The sequence below is a fragment of the Chelonia mydas genome, chromosome 3, assembly GCF_015237465.2.
Source record: "Chelonia mydas isolate rCheMyd1 chromosome 3, rCheMyd1.pri.v2, whole genome shotgun sequence".
In the NCBI taxonomy this organism is placed as follows: Eukaryota; Metazoa; Chordata; order Testudines; family Cheloniidae; genus Chelonia; species Chelonia mydas.
The window spans coordinates 161,643,604-161,662,456 of NC_057851.1; the positions used below are offsets into that span (position 1 = coordinate 161,643,604).

General features: G+C 45.0%; 1 protein-coding gene across 1 annotated transcript; it reads left to right on the forward strand.

Moving 5' to 3' along the window:
* Positions 1-12,300: 12,300 nt before the first annotated feature.
* BATF3 (basic leucine zipper ATF-like transcription factor 3) lies at positions 12,301-18,642 on the forward strand. The gene is made up of 3 exons (XM_037893506.2): positions 12,301-12,941; positions 15,389-15,493; positions 17,999-18,642. Exons 1-3 carry the CDS (start codon positions 12,870-12,872, stop codon positions 18,182-18,184), a joined length of 363 nt encoding a protein of 120 aa, XP_037749434.1. The 5' UTR covers positions 12,301-12,869; the 3' UTR covers positions 18,185-18,642.
* Positions 18,643-18,853: the final 211 nt, after the last annotated feature.

Below are 18,853 nucleotides of genomic sequence, written 5' to 3' on the forward strand. Positions count from 1 at the left end.
GGACCTCCATTCAAGCCTCTGTCATCTAGTCCCTTTCTGCTTTTGTGTCAGAAAACTGCCTTCCTGGTTGCAATAACATCCACTGGGAGAGTCTGTGAATTGCAGGCTGTGATTGCAGAGCCTCCTGATACGCAATTCTCCCAGGACAAAGTGACTTTATGGCCACACCCAAAATTTTTATATAAAGTGGTCTGAGTTTCATTAGAACCAGATGGTATATTTACTCGTGGTCTTCCCAAAGTCACATTCATCTCCAGAGGAGCAGCTTCTTTATGCATTAGATATCAGATATCTGGACAGGACTAAACCATTTTGTGCTTTACCTCGTCTGTGTCATATGCGGATCTTATGAAGGGGCAAGTGGTCTCTTCCCAAACAATGGTTAAATGGATGACATCCTGTATCAAGTCTGCATATCAAATAGCCTCAATCACACCTCCTCAGCAGGCGCGAGCTAATTCTACAAGAGCTCAAGCTATGTCAATAGCGTTCCTCAGTGACGTCTCAGTATTGGACATTTGCAGGGCTGCCACATACTTTATGTACTTTTACAAACCACTATGCCATTACTGCATCTTCCAGAGCTGAGGCAAAATCTGAGAGGGCAGTCCTGCCATCCCTGTGTAGATAGACGCTGAGCCCCACCTCCTGTGGGTATTCCTGGTTAGTCACCTAAGTGGAATACATAGCTGCATCTACTCAAAGAAAAAGAAATGGTTATTTACTGCAACATTGGTGTGATGCAGACATGTATTCCATGACCTTCCATCCCCTCTGTATCGGAATCTAGTGTGTGAAGGAACTGAGGGGGGTTGGGGCGCCACCGCCTCATATAGCCAGGGGAGGGGATATGGCCATGAGGCACAAGCACCGCACCTTTATGCCTAAGCAAAATTCTCCAGCTCCGTTGTGCTGAGTGCACATACCCCTAAATGGAATACACGTCGGCATCACATCTCAAAGACCCACAGTTACAATAAGTAACCGTTTCTCCCGTAACATGCTTTCTGTACTTTTAGGTTAAATACATTATGGATCTTTTATAGACAAGTCATTAGAAAAAGAATTTGTAAGACCATTAACAATGCCATCTGGTGTTCTCCTGCCCTAACAATACTTTCATATGGCAGGAATACCAGTATTTTTCATTGAAAACATTCTTTAAAAAATAGCAAAACAAATATGTCATTAAGGTGAAGTTAAGTTATTAAGTTATTAAGACATAGAAATTGTGTGTGTATGTAAGTGTAAAAATCTTACTGGAATGTTGAAGTTTGAAATAAGGTGGAAAATTTAAATTGTTTTAAAATTACTATAAACTTTAAAAAAAAAAAAAATTAAAGTCTGAAAATATGGAATTATGTCAAACTTAATTCTGCCTCCCTCCAGTTCAGCCATTGCATGTCCATTGCCTATAATACTTCAGCGTTTCTCTCTGCATACTATAGTGTGAATAGTTTGCAAGTTAACTCTTTGTAAACAAATTGCTGCTAAACTTTCACAATAAAAGTTTGTATGTTGTGTTGTAAACCCAAATGACTAGTCTTTGCTTTCTGGATTCCCTTTCTCTTTGACAAGTTTTCTCATGCACGTGGGCTTCTGCTAAAACAATACTTCCAATCCACAGCAGCAGTTCCTTATGTATTTTTGTAGATGTAGTAAAGATGTTTTTAACAAGTCCTAAAGCACTAAACAGAAGCTTGCTCTGCGAAGGAAGTTTTGACCCCCTTCATTTCCTGTGTTGTTGTGAATGAAGGAGACCTTACGCAGCCAGATCTCTCAAGGGGATTGTTTCTTGCAGTATTGTCTGACCTTCTGGAACCTCTTGAAAACTCTCCATTGTCAGCTCCAAAGGATTGTTAGTCTGCCAGATTTGGTATGGGTTGGCTGTAGCAGGGGACTAATTTCTCTCCCTATTATGTTCACAGCCAGAGCCATCCCTTGGGTGGGGAAAATCAGGGCAACCACTCCAGGCCCTGCGCTTTGGGGGCCCTCACAAGCCAGTGCAATTGGCCAAATCTGTCACTTCCGCCCCAGGCTCCAGCAGCTCCCTAGGGATGGCCTTGTTCACAGCATACATACACAGAAGTTAGATAAACATACAAAATGCTCTTGCTGAATGTTTGTACTATAACACTACTTTTTCTCATAACTCAGAACCCTAACTCATAAGAACCCAAAAACAGAGAGGCACAGCTCACCCCACCGTACTCTAGGCTGGCTTACCTGCAGACTGGCTGCACAAGAGTGATGCAGATTGCACACTTCTTACAGAGCCCCCGAGGCTGCTGGCAGGATCAGGAAACCATTTACACTTAAAGTGATAGCTTGCAATTTTGACTCCATTTTAAATACACCACACTCCTCAGCACTATTGTCTCCAATAACAGATTGGGTATTAATGTAGTGCAGTGCTAACTTTTGCTGGATCCCCGCTGCAACTACATCTCTACCCCACAGGGAGGACCAAAATCAACAACAGCATAACTCCTGGAAAAGATGTGCTGGTGGAGAAGCAGGAAAGCGCCGTAGAGGGAGGAGTCCAGTGTCTCTCTGCATCCTCAATAAATGGGGCTTTCCCCTGCAGACTCACATATATTAGTCCAATTACTTACACACACACCAGGACAATCCCTTGGAAACTCCTCAGGGTTCTCTGCCCAAATAACCTATGTGGATTTCTTCACAGGAGGGGATAAGTTTGTCCTCTGTTTTAAGACAATACTGTAGTAAAAAGAGTGCACCTATAATAATGCTTCAGTGTGTTTGATCTCATTCTTGTACCTGTAGCTCAGAAAACCATCATGCAATCTGGCATAGCTGGTATTCTCTGCTCAAAGTTGGAGTCCAGGACTACACTGGCAGTAGTATAACCAATGTCTGCGAAGGTACATTGATGCAGTTACATGTGTAAAGCATAAACACTGCTTGCTTGAAACAAGCATGTTTCATGTCTACTACAAGCCCCTTGCTTTCATGAGCAGCAGTTGTCCTTGCAAATTTGAAGGAAAAAAACATTGCAGTGCAGAGCAGGTGGTGAGAATAGAATTGTTTTAAAGTCAACCCTCTCATCTCTTTATGCAGTAAAGTAGCCTTCCTAGTGGGTTTGGTAATTCTCAAGTAAAGCTAGTAAAATATTGACAGATGAGCACAATTCTCAGGAGGACAGTTGGCATCAATATTGATTATCTTAGATTCATGGATTTTAAGTCCAGAACAGAGCAGTATGATCATCTAAACTGAATTCCTGCATCATACAAGCCAAAGAACCTCACCCAATAATTTTTGCAGAAAACCCAAAACTTCTGTTTAAGCCATTTTACCACCCCCCCGTAACTTAACTGCTAAGAGGCTTCATAACAGGTCACTGGAGGTCAAACCAGGAACCACCATCCATGTGGTGTTTAGCTGCCCACCGAACAAATGTTCTCTGGCTCATCCTTTTTGGAGGCCAATTGTAAAGATCTTTGGCAAACAACAGCAGATTGGCAGTGCTGAGAAATCAATCCTGCTGCCAATTGCCTTTATGACAGTCTGCATATAGCATTACACACTACTTTCCCACAACATTTCAGATTTTTCCTACATTTGCTAATCTAGCCGTGTGTTTATATTGATGTTGGTTTACAAAGGACTGAATGTGTTTTTAACAAGTAAACATCTGCTACAAAGTTTGTCTCCATCAGTAGAACGTGGTTCATTGCTTCAGTCTATCAGCCAAATTTAAAAGCTCCATCCTGCCCATTAAACATGCTATTGGCCTACAGTCTCTGTACAATGTGTACATAACCAAGATCTGAACAGCTCTGCCCATTTGAGTAGAGCTAGGGGAGAATGAATGTGTTCCATATCCTTGGCATTCAGAATATCCCACCCCATTGTGGAACAATCTTTTAAAATGTCATTCTGAAGAACTACAATGATTTTCACAATTATTAAAATATATTTTCTATTTTCCTTCTTAGAGCCACAATTTATTTGTTCCCCTGTTGCATGATTTTACGTGAAATCTGAAGGTCTTGTCTGATCTTTATTTCTCAGTTTTTGCTTTTGAAATATTACAAAATAAAATCAGCTTTACAGTTTCAAAATCCCCATTTAAAATACTTCAACTGGATTATAATAATTCAGGGGCTTTTCTGTTATTATTTGGGCCTCAATCCTACTCTCAGGTAAGTCAATGGAAGTTTTGAACTGACTTATGAAGCAGCAGGATTCTTGTGTGCTTAGCCAGAACTCCTAAAGAAAGAGGATTGACGATGTCTACATTAACAAAAAAAAAGTCTCCTCCTAGAATTTACAGTGTACTAGGTGTGTAATATAAAAGTTCCCCCCCAATTTTAACCAAACCAAATTCTTCAGTGCAATTAAGGGTATGTCTGCACTGCAGCTGGGATGTGTAATTCCCAGCTCAGGTAGACATATGTGCTCTAGTTCACCTTGCATTTGGATAGTGCAGCTCAATACTTTTAGCATCAGTCATCTGAGGTTCAAATGTTGTGACACCACTTAGGTTCTTTGATACAGCTATGTGTTGGTGCAATACCCATTTTGCAGTTGGGTAAAATGAGATAAGGGATGTTTAAGCTGCTTGCCTGAGCAATACAGTAAGAGTTGGGAATAGAACACAGGACTTCTCTCTCCTAAAGTCTACTTAACTCCCATTAAAATCAATTTAGTTAGGTGTCTAAATACTCTTGAGGAGCTGGGTCAAAGTGACTTGCCCAGAGCAAGGAGTTGAGTCTGGGTATCTAGGGTCCCAAGCTAATGCACTAACCACTAACCAGCCTTCCTTCTGACTTCCATGAGTCCTGGATCAAGCCCCTAGCCTTCTACCTTTAGCCATTAGAATATAATGCTTTATATTCCATATAATTGAATTAATATTTTACATTAATTTGTGAGCTGTATAATTTTATATTAATTTAAATTGTATGAATCACATGAAAATATCTGGGAATACCAGAAAATGTAGATGTACACAATTAAAAATGTAGACATACCCAATTAGATCGTTATGATAGATTAGCTGAGGCTTTACAACTACAGCATCTACTGGGTTTTTTCTTGGGCTTGAAGCTATGAATTTCATAGCTGAACAAAATAATGTGTGCTACTAGTAAGATATTTAGATATTCCATCTAAATATGCACTGGATGTGCATAGACATTTTAACCTATACAAATATCCATTGCCTAGTTTAAAGAGGTGTGGGAAGAATCAATATGTTAGTGTCTGAAAAATAATTTGAAGATGAAAAGAAAAATTTAAGTGTTAAGGACTAGTGCTCCATAATGTTGTTAAAATATTATTTGGATAATAAACATGGAGTAGCCTTTTAATCTTGAAACAAAAGGAGTGCATGTTTTCAGCAATCAGACTAGATTTGTCTCTAAATGAAAAATGTGCTAAGTACTTCTTATAAAGGAATATGACTAGTGCATGTGAAAAATGGCTTTTCAAACGTCTCACTTCATGATCCCTAGACAATACATGCATAGTATTTGGCCCACATTTATCTCTGGTATAACTGCACTGAAGTCCACTCCACTTCTGATATCAGTGTTGTTACACCAGGGATTAATTTATTCCACTATGCATAGGGAGTCTGATCCAAAGTCCACTGATGTCAGTGGAATCCTCTCCACCACCATAGTGAATATGTGATAACATGGGAGGTTTAGCTGGGATGAGGTTGAAATGGCTGTATTACCCATGAGGGGTGAAACCACAAGTGAATTATTCAGATTATCCCAAATAGCAGTGCATACAAAGGTAATACCACATTGCGTCATCATATCTTCAGTATCCATCCCTCATGTTTAGAAAAACTACTTTAGAAATGTTTGAGTTGTTTCATATTCCTCCACTCATAAAGCCAGTCTGCCTTAGGTACCATGAGACCAACTGCACTGTTCTCTGATAAATGAGAAAATTAATCATACATTTTGGAAACCTATAAAAGTGCCCTTAAATAGCTTTTCTATATATATTTCTGAACCTACTGAAAATAGAAACAAATGTAGGTTTCTCTTTGCAAAGCTGGGGATCTTCCCTTTCAGTAATACCAAGCTTCCATGTAACCTTGAGGGACCGCAGAATATCAGATCTCAAACCTGTCAGAAGTGCAAGAATTAATATTGCCCATCCTGAGCCTTGGATCAGTGTATTTAGTGGGGAAAAGAATTTGGGGGAAACAGAGAAACATTTTTCTTCTGGTTATTTTTAAAAGAGAAGCAAAACTATTGACTCAGATGCTCAGGAAGGAGTTTGGAATGTAAAACCAATATATCTTCCTTTTAAGTAGCATGAAACATCTTGCATCTGTAGTAGTATATCATCACCAAGTTTCATATAGGTCATGATGAAGGTATGTTAAATTTAACCTCTTGAACTTTTGACTTGTACTAATAATTTTTCAAGAAAAACATTCAGGGAGCTGCAGCAATGCATGTGTTGATGAAAGGAGATCCTCATGAATGATGAGGCCAGAGGTAGCTTCCAGGCATAGCAAGATATCGATTGTCCCTACATAATCTTTGTCTTTCTAGCTAAACAAGGTACAAGAGGTAATATATTTTATTGGACCAACTTCTGTTGGTGCAATAAACAAGCTTTCAATCCCTTCTTGTCTGGGAAACTGAGGCCTTGTCTACACTACCAAGTTTTGTTGAAAAAAGTGATGTTGACACTCAGAAGTCGGCATAATAAAAATCAGAATGTCCTGTTCACACTCGCTCCCTCTGTCAGCACAGCACGTCCACAGTTGGGGCACTGTCATTGACAGTGTGAGCAATGCATTATGGGTACCTATCCCACAGTCCAGCTTCACACCTTCTGTCACTAGGTGGCATGGGAAGGCAGAGTGGATCGCGGCCCATCTTGGAACTGAGCTCAATGTCCCGTGATGCATTGCTTTCTGTCCCAGCACTCCATGGACTTCTGGCTTTCTTTTGTGGTATTTTTCAATGGCGCTTCTTTGCTTTGCACCCCAGCATCTTTGTGAGAAGGGATGGATCTTGCATATGCCCTGTTAACTGTCATGAAGACATTGCAGATGGCAGTGCAGTTAATCACGAAGTTCCTAACTGAAGCAGACTCCCAGTTGCCTGACATGCTGTGTGATATGGATAGGAGCAACTTTAGATTGCTTTTGGCATTCACAGAACAGCTGCATAGGGTACACCATTGCTTTTTGGCTCAGGAAGCAAGCACTGAATGGTGGTATCATATAATCATGCAGGTGTGGGATGACGAGCAGTGGAAAGCCACCTTCCTGGAACTGTGTGTAGAGTTCGCCCCAGCACTGTGTTACAAGGACACAAGAATGAGAGCTAACCTCTCAGTAGAGAAGCGTGTGGCAATCGGTGTGTGGAAGCTGATGACTCCAGACTGCTACTGGTTGGTCGCGAATCAATTTGGAGTCGTGAAGTCCACCATTGGTGCTGCGTTAATGCAAGTGTGCAGGGCAATTAATCGCATCCTGCTACAAAGGACCATGACTCTGGGAAATGTGTGTGAAACAGTGGATGGCTTTGCAGAAATGGGTTTCCCTAACTGTGGAGGGGCAATAGATGGCACGCACATTCCAATCTTGGCATCAGACCACCTTGTGACGGAGTACATTAATAGGAAGAGGTCCTTCTCCATGGTGTTGCAGGACACGGGATGGTCTGGAAAGGTGCATGATGCATGCATCTTCAGAACACCGGCCTGTATAGAAAGCTATAGAAAGCAGTTTCTTTCCAAACGAGAAGATTACATTGGGAGATGTTGAAGAGTCATAGAGATCCTGGGAGACCCAGCTGTGACTTGTGAAAGCTTACACAGGAAACCTGGACAGCAGTAAGGAGTGGTTCAACAACAGGCTGAGTAGGTGCCGGATGACAGGGGAATGTGCTTTTTCCAGATTAAAGCTGCACTGGTGATGCCTTTATGGCAGGTTAGGCCTTAATGAGGATAATGTTCCCATAGTCATAGCCACGTGCTGTACATTGCATAATATTTGTGAAGGTAAAGGTGAAAGGTTTGCTCAGGGGTGGAGTGTTGAGACAGACTGCTTGGCTGCTGATTTTGAGCAGCCAGATAGCAGGGCTGTCAGAGAACCCCAAAGGGGGTGGGGGTTGGGGGGAGGAATTTGAAGCAGGGAGGCTTTGAGGTAACACTTTGAAAATGAGAACCAGTAATGTATATTTCTGACTGGTGCTGCAATGTTACATTACATGTAGTTTTCCTTGGAAGCAATGGTGAGATTTGGGGCCTTACAGTCAAGCAAGCACATGAATAAACTGCCCATGTATGTATTGGTAGTGCCTGCTATCTCAGTGTGTAGGAAACAAATAAAGATGAGTTACCTTTCAAAAACTTTGCTTTTATTGCACAAGCAACAACACACACAAAGATGCTTTGTGGGAAAGGAGGTCCCAGGGAAGGGCAGACTTTCATCATTAAAGTTGGACCTACACAGAGCTCTGAAAATTGGCTGAGGGGGTGGAGCAAATGCGAAACCAAGAAGTCCCAGCGAGTGGAAAGGACTGTGTGGGCGGAGTTGGGGGTGGGGGGCATGGAAAAGCATTCTGAATGTGCGGCAGGGGAGAGCGGGCCCGGATCTGCTCAGTCTGCAGCATTATTAAGGACTTCAGCATCTGCGTTTGCTCCTCTGTGACTTTAATCATCTGCTCACTAGCATCCTTAACAAACTCCTGATTTTCTTTCTGTCCTGCCTTTTGGCTTCCCACCACTCCAAAGCAGAGAAAAGGGAATGCAAGGAGAAGTGCAGGACCTCCCAGAACATGTTGTCTTCGCTCTGTCTTGGGTACTTTCTTATGTGGCGGAGACACTCGGCCAGTGTGTGTGTGTGGAGCGGTGTTCCTGAAGGCCATATCTGCCAAAGCACAAGGAACAATGCACAGAAGCATGATTGTTAAATTCACGCACAGCATTGAAACATTACATTAAAATACACCTTTTGCAACATACGCTCACTTTCTCACTGATCCTTGGCAAGCACACATCTCTGCGAACACCCAAAGCATGGTGAGTGGGAGCTGGGGTGCTGCACATGGGGAAAAGACCACTCATTCTGCAAGGGTTGTGACGCAGCTGACTAGGGGAAAAAATATAAAATTCTCCCACGCTTTTCCACAGGGAGGGGTCATTCTAGCAGATATCTCACTGCTATGGGTAAGCAGGGAAACGCTTGTGCCTTCCGCCCTGGTCCCTATGCTGCTTGTCTGTGTGCCGCTTTGGTCCCTACACAAGTGATTGCCGAATGGTGTGGGAAAGTTTCCTACAATGGGGGAAGGAACAAAGCAGCTCTGCCACGGAACCGTCAGCAGAGGATTATTGAGTACTTTCAGGAAGCTTTCCTGGAGAGCTCTCTGGAGGATTCCCGTGAGATCTCAGCATTCATCAACATCCAGTTCCGCCGCAGTGATTAGCTACACAGGGAAATGTCCAGCTCACAGAAACACAGCTAACCTCCCACATTTCTATACCCTGAACCTACCTTTGCACTACACAAACCAAGCCACTTACCAGGCATCTCTTCTCCTGCTTCTTGCTTGCCGGAGAGCAACTGCTGAGACTGGCTAGATGCCTCTGGAGTGGTGAACAGTTCCTGGCTGCCTGCCTCACCGGCAAACCCCTCCTGGGAGTTCCACATCATCATCTAACTCCACCAGGAGCGGCAAGTTGTATGGGCCTGTGGCACCTGTGCTCCATCAATATGAGAGCACGGGGCCCTGGCTCCACCAAAGTTCACAGCTGGGTCTCTCCCCCGGCCCCGCCTGCCGCCCCCGTGCGCCTCCCCTGGAGCATCCCCCCTGGCCCCGCCTGCCGCCCCCTGGAAATTTAAAAGGGCCCGGGGCCCCCACTGCCACCGGAACAGGGCTAAGGCAGCTTCCTGCCCACCCACTCGCTCACCTGCTCGCCCGCCTGCTCTGCTTCCAGAAGCAGCCGGCACATGCCTGCAGCTCCTGGGGGTGGGGGGCTTGTCTCCGAGCATGCCCCCGCCCTGAGCTGCAGCCAATGGGAGCTGCGGGGATGGTGCCTGTGGGTAGCAGTGCATGGAGACTCCTCCAGCCCCCAGCCTAGGAGTTGCTGCCAGAGGGGGGTGCAGGTCACTTTTGGGAGCTGCCCGAGGTAAGCACTGCATCCCTCACCCTCTCCTGCACCCCTGCCCCAGCCCAGATCCTGCCCCTAAACTCCCTCCCAGAGCCCACACCCCTCCTGCACCGCAACCCCCTGCCCCAGCCCAGACCCCGCACCCAAACTCCCTCCCAGAGCCCATCCCCTGCACCCCATCCTTAGGGTGACCAGATGTCCCGATTTTATAGGGACTGTCCTGATATTTGGGGCATTGTCTTATACAGGTGCTAATTACCCCCCACCTCCTGTCCCAATTTTTCACCCTTGGTATCTGGTCACATACCCATCCCGCACCCCAACCGCCTGCCCTAGCCCAGACCCTGCACTCAAAATCACTCCCAGAGCCTGCCCCCTGCACCCCAACCTCTTGCCCCAGCCCAGAGCCCGCACCCTGCACCCAAACTCCCTCCCAGAGCCTTAGGCAGGTGGGAGGGGGGACGGGACTTGGACCCGTTCTGGGCACCACCAAAAATTATACAAACCTGCTGCCCCTGAACTCCGCTTCTTCATCAATGACTTCGTTCTCCAGGGTAGGTTGTCTTTCCAGTGTCTAGGCCCACTGAAGTATCCATGGGGCTCTTGGCGATGGAGGTGGGGTCGCCATCCAGCTCCTTATAGAACGGGCAGGTCTTAGGTGCAGCACTGGAGTGATGGTTTGGCTCCCTCACCTTATGGTCCGCCTGCCTCGGCTCCTTTATCTTTGCTCTGCACTGCTGTGTGTCCCGATCATAGCCCTTTTCACACAAGACTCGAGAAATCTGCCCATAGGTATCAAAATTCATACGGCTCAAGCACAACTGGGACTGCACAGCCTCCTCTCCCCATATACTGAGCAGATCCAACAGCTCTGCAGTGGTCCAAGCGAGAGAGCGTTTGCTGCGATAACCTGCCATGGGCACATGGGAAGATGCAATGAGACCTCTCCAGGCTGAGCAAACAGGAAACGGAATTTCAAAAATTTCCAGCGCTTCTAAGGGGGAGGGGGGTGGATGGTTGTTTTCCAGGCTGCAGGGCAGTGGAGTCCAAACTGCTGACCAGAGCGGTCACGATGGGCATTGTGGGACACCTCCTGGAGGCCAGTTAAAGCGGTAAAATCAAAGGTGGTGTCTACACTGCCACTTTCAGCACTAAAACTTTAGTCGTTCAGGGGTGTGAAAAAGCACCCCCCGAGCGACAAAAGTGTTAGTGCTGAAAAGTGCCAATATAGACAGCGTTTTATCACCGGGAGTCGTGCTCACGGCGATAAAGCTACTACCCCTCATTTGGGGTGGTTACTTTTTATCGCCGTGAGAGCTTTTCCCCCAGCAATAAAGCATGTCTATGCTGCCCATGTCACAGCGCTGCCACGGCCGCACTGTAACACGGGCAGTGTAGACATACCCTTAACCTCTCCTTGGGGTGGTTATATTTTATTGCCAAAACGGCATTTTTGCCACCAAATGTCGCATTGCAGTATGTACGCACTCACTGTTTTGTCAACAAAAGCTGCCTTTTGTCGACAAAACTTTGTAGTGCAGATAAGGCCTAACTCAAAGTGTCACAGCTAAATACCAGAGTTGGACAGATTGTTTAGCATACGTAGTTAACACATTGCAAGGGCCCATTCAAAGTGAATTGGCCTGTTAACACCCCTCCCGTGGGAGGGAAGGAAAAGTGGGGAAAAGGCAGGCAGCTGGGAGGGTTGTTAGTGCCTTATACATTCTTATAATAAGCCATAAATCCAGTGTGTCTATTCAGGCCATGATTTTTAGTAGTTAGCAAAGTTATGAATTTAAAACTCATCCTTCTTGCTAAGCATTTATACTGGTCTCATCACTGTCCTAGTAGCAGGATAGACTCTTTTTATATAAAGGAAATGGTTGTTTTCGCTGTCCCACTAGAGAATCCATCTAATCCAACGTATGGCGGTGCAGGAAGGAGTGTGTTAAGGATTGTGATCCTGTTTCCTCTTCCTCTTTTCACTCCCCCTCCTAGTCCTTAAAAAATGTAATTGTAGAAATGGGGCTCAGTCCAAACTCCGGATCTGAGCACCCCCTAAATCCCTGTCCCCCTTCAGAGCGGGAGCTGAGTTTTCTCTCTAAGGAGCTGAACTAAACCCTCCCGTCCAGCCCCCTCTGACATGTTCTCTCTTTACTCAGTAGTTAGTGGGTGGGGAAGTTTGGCTCCCATCGCCAAGGAATCGCTTTCCGGTGCGGGTGTAGCCTTCAGTTCTTCTTTCCCAAATTGCCCCCCGGTGCTAGGGTGTCTATCGCTCGGAGTACCGCTCTCACGCGCCCGCCGAGGCGTGCGGGGGAAGGGAGCTCTGGCCTCCCCCGCCTGGCTGTGCTCCGTAGCCCCTCTCGCTTCCCCACGCAGCCACCCTTGCGGTTTCGCAGCTAGTTCCCTCCTAAGTTTCAAAGGGCGCCACGTGACTTCCATGAAATTGACAAGCTAGAGCTGCCGCCGCCGCCGCCGTGAGTGCGGGACTCCCAGGCTCTGCCTCCCGGAGGCTGCGGCAGCGGCCGGATCCGGGCAGAGGGGGCGGCTCCTCCCCGGGGGCTGGGGAAGCACAGAGAGCGTGCGAGCCGCTGCAACCAGGTGCTGGCTGCCGGGATGCCCCGGGCCGGAGTTTCCCCCTAGCTAGGCTGGGGACAGGAGTGCGCTGGCAGGGGCCGGGGTGCGGGGAGCGTGGCTGCTCTTTGGGCTCCCGCCGCGGCCCCGGCCGCTCAGCAGCTCCCGGGATGTCGCACGGTGTCCCGGCTTCGGGCAGCGTTCTGCAGAGAAGCGCCTCTTCCGATGGGAATCAGCCGCAGGTACCGGGCAGGGGAAGGGGAGGATGAAGGGTGCAGGGCAGCGGCAGCGGCAGCGGTAGTCAGGGTCCGAGTGGCACAGCAGCCGGGGCTTGGGGCGGGACACCAGCCGGGCAGGAGCAGGCTGTGGAGAAGCACTGGAGGGCGTGGGCCGGGATGTCAGAGCAGCCTTTCCCTGCTCTCATCCCATTGCCCTCTCCTGTGCAAAGGTGGCTGATGCCCCTTGTGAGCGCCTTGTGCTTTTTTCAATTTGGCACCGACTTGCCTCTGGTCCTCTCTCTCTCTCTCTCTCTCTCTTTTAATTTGAGCAATTGCTGCTTATTCTTTATGGACTCCCTGCAAATCACATCACAGGAGGAAATGTTTTCCTCACTACCATAGGTGGCATCCTTCACCCCCACGTTCCTGAGGCTGTAGATCCGGGTTCCAGCATGGGGATCACTTTTGACATGACCATGTCCTGATCTATGGCACAGCTGGAACTGGGTCCCAAATACATAACGCTGAGTCCCCTATAACATAGTGACCACAGTCAGGTGGGAGGTGCAGGCAAAGAAGGCTTTTCTCCTCGTCTTGGCAGGGCAGATTCACAGGATGGCAGCTAGGATCAGGATGTACAGGTAGGAGACAGGATGATCAGAACTGTAGGGCTGCCAGTTTTAGCTGGACATATTCCTGGAGGTTTCATCACATGACATAACCTTTAATTAAAGATTAATCTTTAATTCCTGGAGACTCCAGGACAATCCTGGCGAGTTGGCAACCGTAAGAGAAATGGCTGCTTCCCTGCTTCCCAAGATGAAGAGCAGCATCTCATTGATGCTGGTATTGGTTGTCCTGAGCTTGTCTTGGGACACTAACTCCTGCCTGGAGATGCCTGTGCTGTAATCTCTAAGCCCCTAGGGAAGATGCAGAACAGAGCAAGATGCCGTCTTTCCATGGATCTGTAATTACCATGGGCGCTCCTCTTGCCCACTGTAGCCCTTTCTTTCATGAAACCACACACAGACATATGTCTCTCCTGAGCATGTCTGACACATGGGGTGGAATTCATCACTGGTGCGACTCCACAGTGTTACCTCAGAGATTAGTTCAGTTCATGGACTTTATCATAAATCTTCCTTGTAAGAGAGGAAATAGTGGTTAACTTGACGTATTTTGGAGTAAACATTGCTAGGAGCAACAGCAGACACCACTGCCAGCGGCCTTAACACTGTCATTGACATGCTGGGATGAACTCTGTGGCTTCTTTCTAAACCAACATGAAAGGCAATTGATCATGTCCTATTACAGAGCTGTAGGGAAATACTTGCAGCACGCTTGGGGAACTCCTCCCCCTGCTCTCCAATCCCTGCTCACTCTTCTGCAGAATTTGCTGCAGCTTGGTGATGAATGTTCTTTCTCTGGACAATAAAAATCTTATTGTCTTCTAAGTCGAATGTGACTTAGATCTGCAGACAACTGTTGCTGGGCATTGTTAGCTACCAGGAACACTTATTTACTCGATTCCTTTAATATATATAAAATTCTGCTCTAGCCTGAGAGGAAGCAAATGAAATTTCAGACCACATGGAGAATTTTTCAGGTATGCAAGGGAGGGTTAATCATTGGATTTATAATGGAAAGCCTCCTGAAGCCTCCACAAACCATGATCAAGACTCCATAATGAAAACAGAAAGTTATTTTCTAGGTTGTGAGTGGATTTTGTGTGTGAACAATACAAGAAAACATTAATCCAAAACAGGATCTCTTAGTAAGATATTTTATATAGGAGATTTTCCTTTCTAAAAAGCTAAAACATCTGTGATGGTGTAAATTTCAAAGATACTGTGGCATGTGTATTATATGCTATTTATGTAATCAACAAGGTTGTTTCTGGAAGACCACATGGTCTACTGGATTAAATGGACATAAACACTATTATTCTGATTGGTGGAGTTAGGGCAAGATACAGGCAGGGGTACTGGAATAATTTTTATAGTGGGGGTGCTGAAAGTGGAAAGAATGTATTTGGTTGTTATTACTACTTCAAGCCAGGGGGTGCTGCTGCACCTTCAGCACCCATAGTTCTAGCCCCTTGGATGCAGGGTACCGCAGAATCAGGCCTCTCTATTTTTTAGTCCTGGTTGTGCCACTGACTTGCTCAACAACCCCAGCTCCCACTGATGTCAATAGGAGCTACAAATGCTCAGCACTTTTGAAAATCAGGCCACAAATCTCTCCATGCCTCATTTTCCCTGTCTGTGTAATGGAGATAATGCTACTTACTGACCTTTGCAAAGTGCTTTAAGATGTGTGGATGGAGAGGATTATGTAAGAATGAAATATTATTATTATGAAGCACACCAGATTGTTTGCTTATTTTCACTAAAAGTTATTTCCTTGCTTTTTGAATCTCAGTGCACTTTTTAAAAAAACAGCAACAAGATGTGTTTGGTTTGGTTTTTCAGAGTCCTGAAGAGGATGATAGGAAGATAAGACGGAGAGAAAAAAACAGAGTCGCTGCCCAGAGAAGCCGGAAGAAACAAACGCAGAAAGCAGACAAACTCCATGAGGTGAATGGGTACTTCATATGTTGCTGTTGTCTTTTGAGCGTTGTGTGCGGAATTTAATCATACTATGCATTTCTTAAACAGGGATATGAAATGGTTTTTGTACTAATCCAGCATGAGGAAGTATGGGTTTGGTGTAAAAACATATGAATTACCATACTGGACAATGCTGGTGAGCTGTCTAGTCCAACATTTTGCCTACATTGAAACATCTGGAACTTGCCAACAGTGTTAGATCTTTATGCTGAACAATTAAGGAATAAGCTTCCATAGGGGAAGCTTCTCCTAACTCCAATAAGTCACTGAAGTATGAGGGTTTAGACACTTTATATATATTTTATCCTATCTTAAACTGTGGATGTTTCCATTGTGCATATAAATGTCTGATCCTTTTTGAAATCCTATTAACAAGCCCTCAGCATCAATAATATAATATGGTAGTCCTATTGTCTGTTCAGTTGTAACTCTAACAGGGCAGGCATTGTCTCTTTTCAGTGTTTGTACAGCAGCCAGTACAATGGGGCTTCCGGCTCGACTGGGGCTTTGGGCACCACCATACTATAAATATTTACTACTATGCTACTAATGCCTTTATGTAAGTGATGCAGCTTCAGGGCCCAGTTCAGCACAGAATTATCTCTATCTTCTACATTGTGAAAATAAAATTTATCCACAGAAGACAATTTTTCATGTCTTTTGTTCTTGCAAAACACTGTGAAGTGCAGGAAATACTTGTACTAGGGTCACCATACCTGGGTTCCACGATACCAACTTCTAGAGATGAAATGCCAAATTTCTGAGCTTTTCTTCCCCTGGTGTCTACTACAGAATGCCTCCAAACTCTTCAATAATTCAATTCAGTTAATTCATTCCCAGAGGCAGTCTCTGCTCAGGTAAGAAGCAGGACTGGAATAACAAGAGTGTGGGTCAGGATTGATGTGGGTGCAATGGCAGAGCTGTGTTTAGAAACCAACATCGAACCTACCTGCATATTTGATTCTTCATAGTGCTCTTGTGAGCATTAAATTCAAACACATTTTAAAGGGGGAACAATAAAGATAACTTCAGAGGGAAACAGTTTGTTACACTTGCTGGATTGTGGGATATTTGCATTTTCAGATAGGAAAATATGATGAATGATTATTTTCTTGCAATATAAGCACACTGGTCATGGTGGTTGGACAGCCTGTGTTGATCTAGATATGAACTTCTGTGGAAGTTAACCCTGCTAACCCACATTCAGTTGAAAGTGAAAACCAGAGAATAACTGCAGTTGCACTGAAACACTGGTCCCACAGCCTTTTCATGCTGATCAATATCATCTCACTGTATTCCTTCATCCGTCTGTTGTCTCGTCTTATATTTAGATTGTAAGCTCTTTGGGGTAGGGACTGTGTTATTGTTCTGTGTCTGTACAGCACCTAGCATAGAGGGGGTACTGGTCCACGAGTAGGACTCCTAGGTGCTACACTAATACAAATAATAATAATAATAAATTAATAATAATACCCCTCTCCCCCAGCATATATACCAGTTCAGTTTATATTACAAGGTCTCTAGCAAGTTACTCAAGTCCCAGAAGAGTGGCAGGTGACAGCAGAAAATGAGGGGCTCACAGATGTTTTCCAATTTTGTAATCATTATTTTATATAGTAGATAATGTAGAAAGAAAGTAGTGCTTAGTTTCGTTCTGAAACATAAATGCAGAATGTAGAGCTGAGTTAGCTGATCTCAGGGCCAGACTTCGGGGTCAGTAGCTTTCATGGCATTACATGGCATTACATGGCCAATCTGGGCTTCGCAGCCACACAAGTCATTGTACACCTGAAAGGGAAGAAACGCCAGGCACAAATTTAGCACTTTGGCAGTTGCCCAACTACTCATGTTTCCCAAAGCAGACCAAGACTCTGCCCAGTCTAACTTAGGTACTTTTCATTTTTTTAGGCAATACAAAACTGCCTTTTGCAGCCTGCAGAGGATGGTGTGGAACTCCTAAACCACCCCATCCCTTCAACCAGTGCAGAGGACATGGTTGGGGAAAGAAGCTGAGTATTCTGGTCACAGCCCACACTCCTGCAATCCCTGGTTCCCAGAATGGTCCCTTTGGGCCATTGCCAGCAAGCAGAACCTAGAGCACCCTCACCCTTAGGCTACAACAGTTTGTGATGGGGGAACTAGAACAAAATAGATTAGCCCAGGATCAGGAGAATGCAAAAGTGGCTAAATGCTAGCTTTGCAATCCCCTCCTGAGTGGGACTATATGTTTCGTGGCCACAGCTCAGGATCTGGGCCCACAACAGTAGCTCAGTAAGAACATGGATAGTAACAGTCGTATTGTTACGAGCATCTGTATTTATTAGGCTAGTTCAGTATTTTGATTCTTACATTAGATTTCAAAACATTAAATAAGCAGAAATAACAATTTATTCTGCTATCGTTTGATTAAAAAAGGTGAAGGCACCGAAAGGAATGTTTTTATTAGCAGTGGGCTTCCTTTTTTCATTCCAGGAATATGAGTGCCTTGAACAAGAAAATACCTCCCTGAAAAGAGAGATTGGGAAGCTAACAGATGAGATGAAACACCTGAGCGAGGTGTTGAAGGACCATGAAAAGATCTGCCCTTTATTGCACTGCTCCATGAACTTTGTGACCATACCCAGGCCTGATGCCCTCACCAGTTGCCTGCCAAGATGAGAACTCCTCCTTATTGCCTTTAAATGCTGGTTATTGTTGCACGTAAATGGGAGAGATTTAAAGATCCAGCTTCTTTTTTTTTTCACCACAATGCAGGCATATCCTCCCTTTTGCAGAGGGATGGACTTGATCTAATAGGCCTTTACATCTCTAAATCCTCTGAATATCAAAAAGGTCAGTGTGGGAAGAACAAGACTGAGCTACAATTTATTTTCTAGAACCTGTAATACACTGTTTCATGTTCATAAATGGCAAAATATGATTCAATCTGCTTTTACAGGATGGAAACTCTGGAGAAAAATAGCAGTCTAGGCTAGGATATGATTTACCCCACACTATGCCAGCTATTATTTTTGAGTTGTTAGGTTGTCATCCATAGTTCTTATATATATAATATCCTGGCTGCTCATTTTTGGTTTACACTCGGGTTTGGCTAATAAAATCAATGTTCTCTTTTTCTCTTTATGGTGTCTCCCACCTTCTTCGATATCCAATGCCTTTTGAACACCTTTACATTTGCTCATTTGTCAAATCCAAAGTCTAATGCTAATCTCCCTGCTTTCAGTGTGCCTTATTATTTGCTTATCACCAGCTTCAGGATGTTTGAAAAGCTTTATTGGTTTCCCTTCTGAAGGTTGTGTAACAATTGAGTGTAGATCATCTTCACTT

Bases quoted from the DNA above. Each gene is read 5' to 3' on its own strand.
- BATF3 (XM_037893506.2), top strand. From the start codon at position 12,870: ATGTCGCACGGTGTCCCGGCTTCGGGCAGCGTTCTGCAGAGAAGCGCC. The intron at 12,942-15,388 runs GTACCGGGCAGG...TTGGTTTTTCAG, and splicing joins CCGATGGGAATCAGCCGCAG to AGTCCTGAAGAGGATGATAG. The intron at 15,494-17,998 runs GTGAATGGGTAC...TTTTCATTCCAG, and splicing joins AAGCAGACAAACTCCATGAG to GAATATGAGTGCCTTGAACA.